A 12,559-nucleotide genomic window follows, 5' to 3' on the forward strand; every position below is an offset into this window, starting at 1 on the left:
TCAATGCAAAAATAAGTAATTCAATTTTCTTAATCAAAAACATCTATTCCAATCCTAACGCTCAAATTTGTGGTTTTTTTTTTAAAGATCTTAAAATGAAGCTTTGCTTAGTTTAGAAAAATATAACTTTACAAGTCACAAAAAGTCAGTATCAATGTGGATTTTTTAAAAATACAGCAAGCATCAACCATCAGTGTGGAGAAGTGTTCACTCCACAAGTGCCAAACTTTTCATAACAAGAAAACATTTATTACAACAGAATATTACAAGCAACTAGTTTCAATGATCAAGGAATAAAATTTTACAGAACTGCAAATGTGGTTGCAGATTATGAACTGAGACACATTCCAAGTTTATAAACACATTTTTTTAAGCACACTTAACAGTAGTTTCCAGTCTGCTTTATTTTCCACCAAATATGGTACATTTATCCAAAAAAAAGCATGTACATTCAGTATAAAACATTTTGAGCAACAGTTACAGTCCAGTTCCCATTCACAGTATTTTTAGTGCAATGCACTAACAGGGCCAAGTATTTCTCTATCCATAAAAGTATTTTTACTCCTGATCTTGTGATCAACATTTTTAGATATATTTTATACAAAAGTATATATGAACATCAGGCACCTCCCTAAGTAAGGGAGTGAACCTATATAAAAAACATGTTATTTTTTTTGATGTACAGTACCTTACAAATTGTAGCAATTTGACACAAATCACTAAACAAAATATTTTCTAAAAAGTAAAACATAAAAACACCCCCCAAACCACTGATGCATGAAACCTGCCAAGAATTTCATAATGGCGGGTATACATGCAACTGTTTTACTAAAATCTTGATTAAAAGATTAAAAAAAAAAAAAAAATCTAAAACACCTTCCAAGTTATACAAAGTCAAGTGCTACCTACGAGTGGTCACTTATGATCTTGAGAGAAAAAAAATATTTTGTGTTTCTCTCAAGCTAGCCTCCCTTTTTATTAATATTTAATGACAAAAAACTAACATTTTAAGTGGTTGTGCACAGATTGTCTGTCTATAAAACATCAGCAAATATTCACTACCTTCATATTAACATTAGTGTGTTGATCTTTCAAAAAATAAACTGAAAAAATAAACTGCAACTATCATTAAAGTGCTTCTGTATTTTTTTATACAAAAATTAAAGAATAGAGGAATGTGAGTATTCTTGTAAACTTCATGGATGTTTACAACATTGTCCTATGAACCACATACGGAAACAGAAATGGAAATCTTTGAATCAACTTCGGTACAGTGAAATTCAGAACGCCTCAAAACTGGGAAATTAGTCAGTAGGAACAAACAGATGTTATGGCAAATACTAATAATTAGTACAATTCAGCCAATATACACTACATTGTTTGCTCTTATACATTCATTTGCAATATATTTAAAACAGTACATAACACAACATTTGCCCAAGTAGGATATAACACAAAAGTTACAGCTGCTCATGGATCGTTTAGCAGTATTGGGCAGAGTCGGTACACGCGACGAGTTCTCTGACGATGACTTCCTAAATAAGAAGCAAAAGTCTTCTTCCAAAGCTGCTGTTTCTTAAGTTGCCTCTGATTTTGTTGTTGTTGTTTTTCTTTCTTTTTTTTTTTTTTCAAGCTGAGAAAGTTCATTCTGCACTGGGTCAAACCTCAGCTGCACAGAGACACGTACAGGTAACTGCTAAGCTAGAAGCGCGGGTGAATTCAACTTAACTACGTCAGAGCGTTTGCTGTGAGGCAGTGTCCTACAACAAGCAGTCAGAATGGTTATTAATTTGGGAAGAAAATAACAGTTTATGGAAATATTTCCTCCTCATAGTACCATTATCAAGACATTAGTGGTTCCAACACCAAATTAAAGTCTTTTCACTCAAATGAACTCCAAACTTTCCGAACATCACTTGAACCTATCTGAGGAGAAACGGGAATAAATTAATACTGAGTTTACCAAGCTAATCCTGTTTTAAGTTACACAACATAACTTTTTTGTGAGGTTAATATTTTATTTCATGATCAAAATGCAAAGCTCACTTTTCCTCTTAATTTCAGTATAATTCGGGATCCAGCTCAGCTCATTTTTAGAAGTTTCACCCCCTCTACTCAAGAGTGTTGCCAAGTCTCCGAGTACCAGATTATGTCTTAACACAACTAGGTGGTAATTCACTACAGGAGCTGAACCCAAACCAAATTATCTTCTGGAAGACTGCACTTCAGAGCAGAAATACAGAACAAGGCACATATGCTTGGTTTTCTTTTCATCAAATATGTTATAAGGATATTTCTGAATAAGAGCTTTTAATCACTTATCAATATCACTAATTTCTCCATTTTAAATTTCATATTATCCCCAGTCCTTCAGGAAGCAATTGGTCATTCCATATTTCAGAATGACTATTTTCTTTTTTAAAAAGGTTCTTGTTAAAAAAAAAAAGATAAAATAAAAAATCTTTAACATGAAGAGTATGAAAAATAGAGACACTATAAATACAAGTCATCCATCTGTAAAAAAAACCCAGAATATCATATCAGCAAAAGACTAGGAAGCTCTGGGCCAGACTTTTATGCATATTTAGCTTTAAGGCAAAAATTCTTGATGAGACTTAATTACTTAAAACATATGATCAGAACTTCTGTTTGCATATATAAACACTAAAAGAACCAAGCCCTAAATTTAATGACTTTAAAGTGGTCACAGGCACCTAACTCAAACTGATTTAATCCATTCCATGGTCTTTTGTTCACAGAACACAGGTGCACATTAGGATAATAATAATAATAATAAAAAACATCTCCAGAATTTCTGCAACTAGGCTACAGAGATGTTCATTAGCAGTGCTCAGAACAGATGGAAGCACTGTTAATTTTACTCTTTTAGGAATGTATTGTATTAGCTTGATTACAATAAATACCTTAAAACAATTTTAAAAAGAGTTTATTTGGGGCAGCTTAACTGTATTTTATTTCTGCTTCCTACAAAGACAACTGTAGAAAATAAATCTTTTTCAAATCACTAAACAAAACCACACCAAAAAAAGAAATCTATCATCTACCTTAGTACATAAGTTGCTAAACCATTCAATCTATTGAAGGGTGTGCTTTTAGCAATAAATCAACAGTAGCATATCAAAGGTGGTATTTTTGTTTTCCTTAAGAAAAAAAATACAAAAAGGACAAAACACTATTTTTTCCTCACCAGACAACGGCTTTAGATCTTGTACTTCTGCCTTTGGTTTTATTTTCTTCAGGTGAGTGAGATACATTTGCCTTATGGGTTTTCTTATGATGCTCTAGAAAAGTCTTTCTGGCAAACGCTTTCCCACATTTATTGCATCGGTGAAGAGAAAAGTTTTTTGTCACTTTTACTTCAATGCCAACATCAGCTCCTTCATACTTTTTATTGGGTGAATTAGAGGTGACATCCTGTTTTGCACCAACCTGTTTTGTCTCATCCCTCTGAGGGCCTCTTTTTGTCACCTTGTTTAGAACAAGATCAATTGGCTTTTTTATTGCTCTAATTTCTAAGCTTGCAGTTATTTTCCCAAGGTAGCGGGGTGACTTCTTGTGGACGACAGTTATGTGCCTTATCACATCACGCTTGCGCCGCGTTTCGTAGGAGCAGAGCGGACACCTGTAGTATTTAACATAAATGTTGTTGCCGTCTGTGTGCAGCTCAATGTGTTTTGTCAAGTTCTGCTTAGAAGTAAATTGGCGTTTACAGAGTTTACAGTAAAGCTGCTTGAAGTCAAAGCCAGCTGAAAGTTTTGGCTTCCTGGTTTTTTGCTGGCCACCTGCAGCAGATGCATTGGTTGATTTAGAGGTTGATTTAGCGATTGATTTAGAGTTTGATTTAGTGGTTGGTTTAGAGCTCGATTTAGGGTTTTCAGGTTCCTGTTTAACTTTATTTTTCTGTGCTGACGGAGTGCTCTTTTTCTCATTTGAATGATTTGTTCCCTTTAATTCATTCTGTGGAGAAAGGGCAATGGAAGGGGGTGAAGGTTCTACAGAGTCTGCTGGTTCAACTTTTACTTTTATTTCTGTGCCATTGGCAGTATTGTTGGGTCCTTTCTCTCTTTTCAAGTTCTTTCCAGAAAGAGTTATCTTGTGAACAATTTGCATGTGCCTCTTAAGCATTATTTGCGAACTATATTTTCTCTTGCAGAGTAGGCATTTGCATGCAGTTAAATTGTATTCAGCCTTTGAAGACGACTTTTGTTTGCGGGTCTTAAAAGATTTTTTAGCAGAAACTGTATCCAAGAACAAAGGTTGCCCCGGCTTTGTAGCAATATCAGGAGTAATGGAATCCCTTCTTAATCCTCTATGAACTTCATCAAAATGCCTCCTCACATTGGCTTTTGTAGCAAATGATTTATAACATACAGGGCAACTTCTACCTAACGTTACCAGAACATTCTTATTTCTTCCTCTCACCGAGCATTGATTTTGTTTCTTTTTTGTTTCAATGTACTTCTTTAGCTCTTCCATCTTTTTTTTGTGTACTTTTCTAATGTGCCGGCGTACGCTGCGTCTGGAATGAAATTCTTTCCTACAAAGGCAACAAATCAACTGGTGGCCAAAATCAGAGTTATCTGAAGAGTCCAACTCAGGATTTGCTGCTGGAGGTTGCTCTTCGGAAGTAGGTAGCACCTTGTTTGTGACAGGATCAGCAGGAGGTAATTCTGACGTTTCCCCAACTGGAGATGGAGACGGAGTTGAAACAGTCTTGGGCTGCTCGGTGCTGGGTTCCTGTATTTGGACTGGAGCCTGATCAGTACTACTGATTTCTGTGCTCTCATCTGGGCTATCAGTCACTGTTACGTACTGAAATACAGCATTTTGATTAGTTTCTATAGGTTCCAGTTTAATTATATATTCTTGTTTGTCTACTCTTGGATAGATTGCTTCCAGGAGATCATTTATGGCTTGGCTTTGTTTATCATTTATATCTGGCAGGTCTGTTTAATTAAAAAAAAAAAAAAGTATTTTAAAATGAACTGATAGTTTCAAACTATTTCAATTTTACACATTTCAAAGTGTCCTTTCATCGTCAATTAAACAACCATGTCTGCAGAAGTCATTCACTTTTAATATTTATCTAGTTATAGGTTGAAGAAATATTACTTAATCTAACAACTGAACTACTAATTCAAACTGAATTTGTTTTTGACTAGTGAAATAACTTTCATCACATCAGAGTAAGACATGAGTATGTGTCCTTTTTAATAACAGCCAACGGAAGAAGTAACATCCTGTACCATTCTCACATCAAAGCCACCTAAGCAAAACTTTGCCTGCCTCAAATTAAACTGTTTTCTAAAAGTCTATACTAACTGTAGAGTATATATTAACTGTAGAGAATATTTTATACACACGTGTATGTATATATAGAGAGAATAGATTTATCCATAAATTTTAGCCAAGTGCTTCCTCCCATTGTATGCTACCTTCTCAGACCATGCAATAACTATATGAGATATTGAGATGTCTTCTAAAGACCCGAGAGAACCCCCATTTTCTACCACAGGTACTACAGAACTTTTACTCCTATATACTGTTCATCATCTCTCAACTTCGATCATCGGGAGAAAAAAAAAAATCTCAACCTGCATGCTTGCATGTTATTCCATAATTTTCACATTCAAAATTAACTAAAAACAGTCTTCATACAGTTTTTTTGAGAGTACCTAGTGTCATCTTTTTCCTTTGCACTCCTCCTACTCAAAAACACAAAAGCTAACCAAACAAATAAATGACAGCCAGAATACCAGGAACTGACTGGAGATCTTTATCTAGAGTGGGTTTATTTTGCTTAGAAATGTGTACATCTAAGTCAGACGCGCTTCCAATCTTGTTTTGAGAATACAACTCATCCCTTTCATCTGAGAAGCTCTATGACTATGCAACTAGCCAAGCACATCAAATCTAAGAGAGGAGCCACTTTCTTCTCACTAAGAGAGGAGTCTTTTCACTTTCATCTCCTTCTTCACAACACCTGCTAACAAACAGCTGGAAAAGAATCATTTAAATACATCTCTGTAGCTTCTTAATTTGTAAAATACTGAAACAAGACAGCATTATTCAAGAAATAGTCCTCATCAAAACTGTAAGTATCTAGTCTGGAAGGGATCAAGATAATCAGAAAGTTCCACTAAAGATTTTCAAGTGTTGACACATTCCCAAATTAATCAGCCTTTCAGAGACAAAGATTAACAAAAGGTTATTACTAAAAAATTAGAAGACTTTAGTGTATATAATTTTCCATTAAAATTTACTTATTTAAGAATTTCCACATAATCTAAATTACTTGCTAATAATAGAAACATCTAATTTCTACAAAGGAGGAAGTGGACAAGACATGATCGCATACAGGGCCCAAGAATATCTTAAAGCAGGGTCAGGAGAGGTGAGAAAGCGGGAACAGAGACAGGATTATTGAAGCTCCAGCCCTGGCAGAAAAGGGGCCACCTTTTACTCTGTTTCCTGAGGTAAGACTGAAGGACTGCATCCAGGATATGGATCCTTTCCCCAAGAAGAGGACAGCGATGCAGATTCATCCTAGTGATTTTGTAGGATACAGCTGGCCTCCTGCAGAGCTATGCTCAAACCTCGTTAGGTCCAAGCTTTCTGTGAGTCTCTTTCCAAGCTCTTTGGCGTACTTTTCAGGATCTTTTGTAACGAAGAGGGAAAGCAAAACAAAAGGGGCAGAAGAAGAAGAAAGTGCCTCCAGTGATATCCTTCATTAAAAGGTTGGATCTACAGACCAGCTGCCAAATTACTAGGAGGTCCCGGTTGCTGCTTCCATATTGAAGTCCCTGCTGCACTTTCTTTATAGGCACAAACCTGATCTACGTATCTTACATATCCTACTATCAACATTTAATTCTGTTCCATTATTTTACTTTTTGATTTTGTTTCTGGTCTGTTTTCATAAATGGTACAGAAGGTTAAGTTTCTCAATTTAGATACATATGTTAATTATTTATTGAGCAAAACTTACTGTCGTCCATCTGAAGGCTTGGAGGACAATAGAACTTTTTATGAGTAATTAAATTTGGTAATCCTCTGAAGAGACTTCGGCACAATTTACATTCAAAAATGGTGTCCACATCTTTTAACAAGATGTGTTTGAGTTGTTTAGTCCCTGTAAAAAACAAAAAGAAGTTATACTGTGTTATACTGTTTTCTGTTCATCTGCTAGATCACATCATCACACAAAAGTAGAAATGTTTTGAAAGATGACATTAACACAGTGTTTTAGCTTGTGTTAGTTCTCCTTCATTGTAAGTTTACTAGACATGTTCTGAGTCGAGTTTAAAGTAACAGGTTGCAGAAATACAACTACCTAACAAAAAAGTTATGCAAGCTTTTAAATAATTCTGCAGCATTTTTCCTTAAAGTTCCTCCAGCAGCACTAAGAAAGCAAGACACATCCAGCTATTTCATGTAAAAGTAGCACCAGGTAAAGCAAAAAGCTACAGAGCATACAATAAATGTACAGAGAATAAGTAATGGGTTAAGATTTATGTTATTACACCCAGCTATCTGACCCAAGATCATGGTGACTGTGCTCATTAAAAATGCCTACAGTTATTAGCATCACATCACTACTCCAAACAGGAAAAAAAGAAAAAAAAAAACAACACTAGCTGACCAAAATCAGTGAATTTCTCTACCTTATTTTTTATTTTACTTAACGGAATAAGTTAAATTAGTTAAACCATCAGAAATATAAAGGAACTGGACCAAAAACAAATAATACCACAATCAGAAAACTGTGAATTAGAAAAACAGCATCAGGACCTTCTTCAAGTTAAAACAGGGTACAGAGTTCAAGCTTTATGAGGAGAGTCTGTATGATGCCAGAAGATTTCCTTTTAAAGTTCATACTCCGAGTTGCATTACAGAATTATTTCAGAGACGAGACCTTTTCAAGTACTAATAGAATTCAGAATACCTGGTAGTTCTGCAATATAAGTAGTCCTTACTGCAGCAAGTTTTTAATCTCTGGTGTAACAATACCTCTAAATCTTTTCTAGAAGTGAATTTTGGTAAAGCATGGTGCCTTTCCCTACTTTTACAGTTACTTAAAACTAGGGACCAAACCTGACTTTCAGGCTTTCTTCCAGTTTCTCCCTCTGCCCATGACTTCCCTGGGTCAAAGCCTCTTCCTCCCACTGTTCTCAAATGCTACCAACCTCACTTTCACCTGACCTGCACTGACAAACAAAATCTGAACAGCGCTGCTGATACACATCATAATTACAAACCTGTCTCCCAAATAAAGAAAAACAGTTGTCTATTTCACAAATGACATTTTTTCCCCACTCCAGGTACACATAAGTCCATTAATGTTTCACTCTCTTCATTGTTGCTGAACACTCAACAGTTAAGTCTTCTTTCACTTCACGACTTACATGTTTTTGTCTAATACAAATTACTGAGCTTAAGAATACTGGTTGAGATTTGAGGACTTATGACTCACTATAGGTCCAACTAGATGACACAGCAGTGTTCCCCTGGGTTCAAACCCTTTTAAATTGTGAAAGTTGTCCTAAGTAGGACTGAAATTGATGTGAGCAGGAGTGAAACAACTGTGTGAATTACACTGTAAAGCTTTGGAAACCTCTGGAAACAAGAGACAGTTAAGACAACTACTGCTTTTGTTGACACAACAGACAGAGAAAAAAGTAAGTATCTTCTTATCCTTCACCAATGGTGGGTTCTGTCAATCAGCAGTTAGTTTCCCCATCAGGATATATTGCCTCCAGCTTATGGAAAATGTCTCTGTTTTGTAGCTACCTCTACTAGCACCAAGTGACACTTTATCAATGTTAATATTTGTAAATGTTGGGGATAAAATAAGATTGTCACAGAAATCTGGTAAGGAATAGCAGTTAATTCACATACTTCTACAAAAGAATTACTCAAATTTGTCTTTGGCAAAAAATTTAGTATTTAAAAGAGAAACTCAATCCATTTTCTTATATACTAGTATATAAGCGTATGGCAGTATATACTACTATATAAATATACAGTTTATAACAGAATTACAGAACTCCCTATCACTTTATTAGAGCACATTACTACACGATAGCACATTTTAGTACTTATACTAGGAAGTACTAGTACTTTCTAAAAACGTTAAATTCAAAATACAAAGAACATTCTGATTTTAACCTCTCTTCCTTTAAAGGATTACTCAAAGAATCAAAATACTTTTCTTCCGTAACAAAACACTGCTTGTTCAGAAGTAGCTAGTAAAATCTTAGTCCAAGTCCTTTCACTTTCTGTCCAGCTTTCCTGGTGCAAAGGCAAGCTATGAATTTATCACCTGACAGCAAGGAAAATCTGGAAACGGCCTGGAGACAGGTTCCACACCACTAACAACAGAGATTTCATTAACCTGCTTCAAGGGGAAGAAATCTGCCACATATTCGAGCCTCTTGGGCAATTTCATCCTAACACCTTCACTTCTCATATACTGGATTGCTAATGATGGATCTCACATTGTTTTCCTTCTTGCATTAAGCCATTCAAATGGAATATTTTGCCACTCTACAAGACTAAATCCAGGTACACATCCTGACACATACAAATGGTTTATATATAAAACATATACTTCTTATGTACAGCAGTTCTATGTGGAAAAAAAAAGCTATATAAATATACATTCCCTTGAAGACTCACTTTACCTACCACTTTACCTTCTGTTCCAGACAGAAGACTACCCAGCAGGAGCTGTATCTTCACTACTTACATGAAAACCTTTATTAAAAGGAGCATCACTCAATAGCAAAACCCTATGTTCACTTTGCAATTATGTAGAAAGTTGTGTTTTATATATTTATATTCAATATACAAAACTCTTAAAAAAGATAACAATGTTTTTAAGAAAACATGAAATACCATATCTGCCGGACATAGCGTGGTATGACAAAAGCCATACCTGATCGAAAACACTCAATGATTTGTTGAATGCCAGATTTTGATGTTTGTAGAGGCTGCTGTAACAACGGAGGATCACCAGGTTCCAACATATCCACTGAAATACATGAAAGACAAGAAGACATGACAGCAAACTTAGCAGATTTTCATTAAGTTACAGCTTTTCCATCCACGCAAAAAGCTGTCTAAAAAAGAACAATCAAGAACTACAGTAAAGATTGAGTTCTTAAATTCATCAACAACTGAGTTAAAAAACATCAGATGAATTGACAAATTTTACAACCATATTAACTTTTGACAGTACTTCCTGAATGTGGTTTTGGCAGCTAAAATATCCTAACATTATATATGAAGATATTATATATAAAGTTATATACACACATGTAAAATACTATAATAGCTGTTTGTGGTACAGGCAATTTAGATATGCTCGTGTTGTTTTCTGATCAATGCTACCTTTGGATCCGAATTCAGTTCAAGTACGCACTGACAATGCTGGAATCACACAGGTACACTGTGAAGATGAACTGAATTCAGTAGCTCCTTTTTGTACATATGCTTTGTTGTGTGTGTTTCAAAGACTGAAGTCAAGAAGACAGACTGGGGAAATACTTCAACTGATACAAACTTTTGGTGAGCAATTTGTTTTGTAGCCACTAGAACCACATTCCAGAAGCACTTCAAGGAAATTGCTGAGGTCATAACCTTCTTCCTAAATTCCACATTGCAATCATTGTAAAATGTATTTATTGATCCAGATAATTACTAGTTATAACAGTAGTTATATAGAAATCCATAATAGTTATCCATATAGAAATTAATAAGCATATATACCAGTGAAATGCTAAGGCTTTCCCTTGAAGGAAAACCACATTTAAATGAATACAAGCACTTATTCAAGAACATGTTTGAAAGTCATTAGTCAGGTCATCCTGTTCATTTCTTACTAGGGAAAAAAAAAAAAGTTTAGTTCATGAATTGTCTCCTACCATCTTTGGTTATTTTTAACCCCATTATAAAATTCGTATTTCAAAACAAAGTACTATGCATCTCTAAAAATATTTTAATAAAGGCCAGTAGCAAGAGACCTAAAATAAAACTATTTACAGGCACTGAGTGTAAGTAGATTAAACACATTTTAGCAGCAGTGTTTTCTAAAAGATATGAGATTACTAAAAAAAAAAAAAAAGAACTGAAAAGTCAGAAAGAAAGTCTAACAAGAGATACCAGACAGAATATTCCACCTAACTATGCTGGCCCCACAATATGTGATTACATATACGAACACATAACAACCATTACAAATGAGCTACTCGTTTGGGGATCTCTCACACAATGACATATTGTACGGTGCGAGCCTCCTGCCCACCCCTCCACGCAGTGTGTTTGGGTTGGGACGGCGCTTCCAAAACGCACGCGCAGCACGCACTGACACCGGCACTGGCACCGAGCGACGCGTGCCAGGCAGGCACGACGCAGCAGCAGCACTTCAAGGCACGGAAAAGTATTTCAGCCCATCTTTTAAACACGTGAGAACAACTCAAAAGCATCTGAGCACAAAGAAATGCTTCTACTAGCTGCCCGGTGCCTATTCTCAAACCACATGGATTTTGAGGCGTATTATCAGTTGCCAGGCCCATGCTTTCCTCTATAAATGCCTCTGTTAATTCAAAAAAAATAAAAAAAAAAAAAAAAAAAAAGAAGTCTTTCTTCTCAAAGCAAAAATACAAGCCTTCAAACAATAAACCCTAAACCAGGGAAACAAAAGAGGCCAAACAACAGGAAAGGAATCAAACTTCCTTTTGGGGTAACCTATTATTGCAGTAAACAAAATAAATGAATGCCAAGTGCCTGTACCGAGACGGAGGACCCTTCACGGCCTGCATCACCCTTGCGCAGATGACACCTGCCATGTCACACAGCAGCGGGAACAAACAGTGGTGACAGGAACGCAGCGTTCCCCGCTCTGCCCTCAGAGCAGGGCCTTGGGGGTCTCCAGGACTCACGGGAAGGAGATGTGTTAATTAAAAACTTACATAATGAATGAAGCAGGGCACAGGCGGTGGCATTCACCCAAATGCCAGAGCATCACACTTTTTATGGGTAGAAACGCCAGTTGCTTTTGGCCAGCCTCTGGCCTCCCTCTGCTCACTGCACTCCTCTGCCTGGGGGTTCAGGGATTGCTGCTCATCCCCCCAAAATGTGAAGCTACGGTGCTGAACAACTTAGCATGACAACTCTGGGCTACTAAAAAGCACCTCCAAAATAAAAGATCTGGGATTTTTTTTGAACTATCCATAGCTCCCAGTAGCAGTGGGCACCGGGAGGCGGCAGGAAGGGGCAGGGGAAGGGGAAGGGGCAGGGGCCGGAGCCGGGCAGTACCTGGCTCGCAGCATCCATGGTGGTGGTGCTCAGTCTGACAGCACTTGTCCCTCAGAGGCATTTTCCGCGCGCTGCCCTCCTACATCCAGCAGCCCGTTCCTGCTGGGAGAGAGAGAAGGAGGAAGGAAGGAGAAAAAAAAGGAAAGAAAGAGGACACGGAGAAGGGAACAACTGTCACTTCCGAGGCGCGGGGGCCCTTTTGTTCGCGCCGCTCCCGCGC

General features: G+C 36.7%; 1 protein-coding gene across 2 annotated transcripts; it reads right to left on the reverse strand.

Moving 5' to 3' along the window:
* Nucleotides 1-1,233: 1,233 nt before the first annotated feature.
* On the reverse strand, nt 1,234-12,534 carry ZNF800 (zinc finger protein 800). 2 transcript variants are annotated; one of them, XM_026053822.1, is made up of 6 exons: nt 12,518-12,534; nt 12,340-12,438; nt 9,959-10,054; nt 7,010-7,153; nt 3,209-4,967; nt 1,234-1,922 (listed from the first exon to the last, which is right to left on the reverse strand). In XM_026053822.1, the coding sequence occupies exons 2-6, from the start codon at nt 12,398-12,400 to the stop codon at nt 1,913-1,915; spliced, it is 2,070 nt and encodes a 689-aa protein (XP_025909607.1). In that variant the 5' UTR covers nt 12,401-12,438; nt 12,518-12,534; the 3' UTR covers nt 1,234-1,912. The 2 variants fall into 2 exon arrangements, with proteins under 2 accessions (XP_025909607.1, XP_025909608.1); XM_026053823.1 differs by lacking the exon at nt 12,518-12,534 and having other exon boundaries at nt 1,234-1,926; nt 12,340-12,463.
* Nucleotides 12,535-12,559: the final 25 nt, after the last annotated feature.

This window comes from Nothoprocta perdicaria, unplaced genomic scaffold (assembly GCF_003342845.1).
Source record: "Nothoprocta perdicaria isolate Ctin4 unplaced genomic scaffold, notPer1 scaffold_119, whole genome shotgun sequence".
Classification (NCBI taxonomy): domain Eukaryota; kingdom Metazoa; phylum Chordata; class Aves; order Tinamiformes; family Tinamidae; genus Nothoprocta; species Nothoprocta perdicaria.

What these genes read in the sequence shown, in the direction of transcription:
- ZNF800 (XM_026053822.1), bottom strand. Translation starts at nt 12,400, where the DNA reads ATGCCTCTGAGGGACAAGTGCTGTCAGACTGAGCACCACCACCATGGA. An exon ending in CATTGAGTGTTTTCGATCAG is followed by an intron (nt 7,154 to 9,958) that starts GTATGGCTTTTG and finishes TGTTTTTTACAG; the next exon opens with GGACTAAACAACTCAAACAC. An exon ending in AAGCCTTCAGATGGACGACA is followed by an intron (nt 4,968 to 7,009) that starts GTAAGTTTTGCT and finishes TTAATTAAACAG; the next exon opens with ACCTGCCAGATATAAATGAT.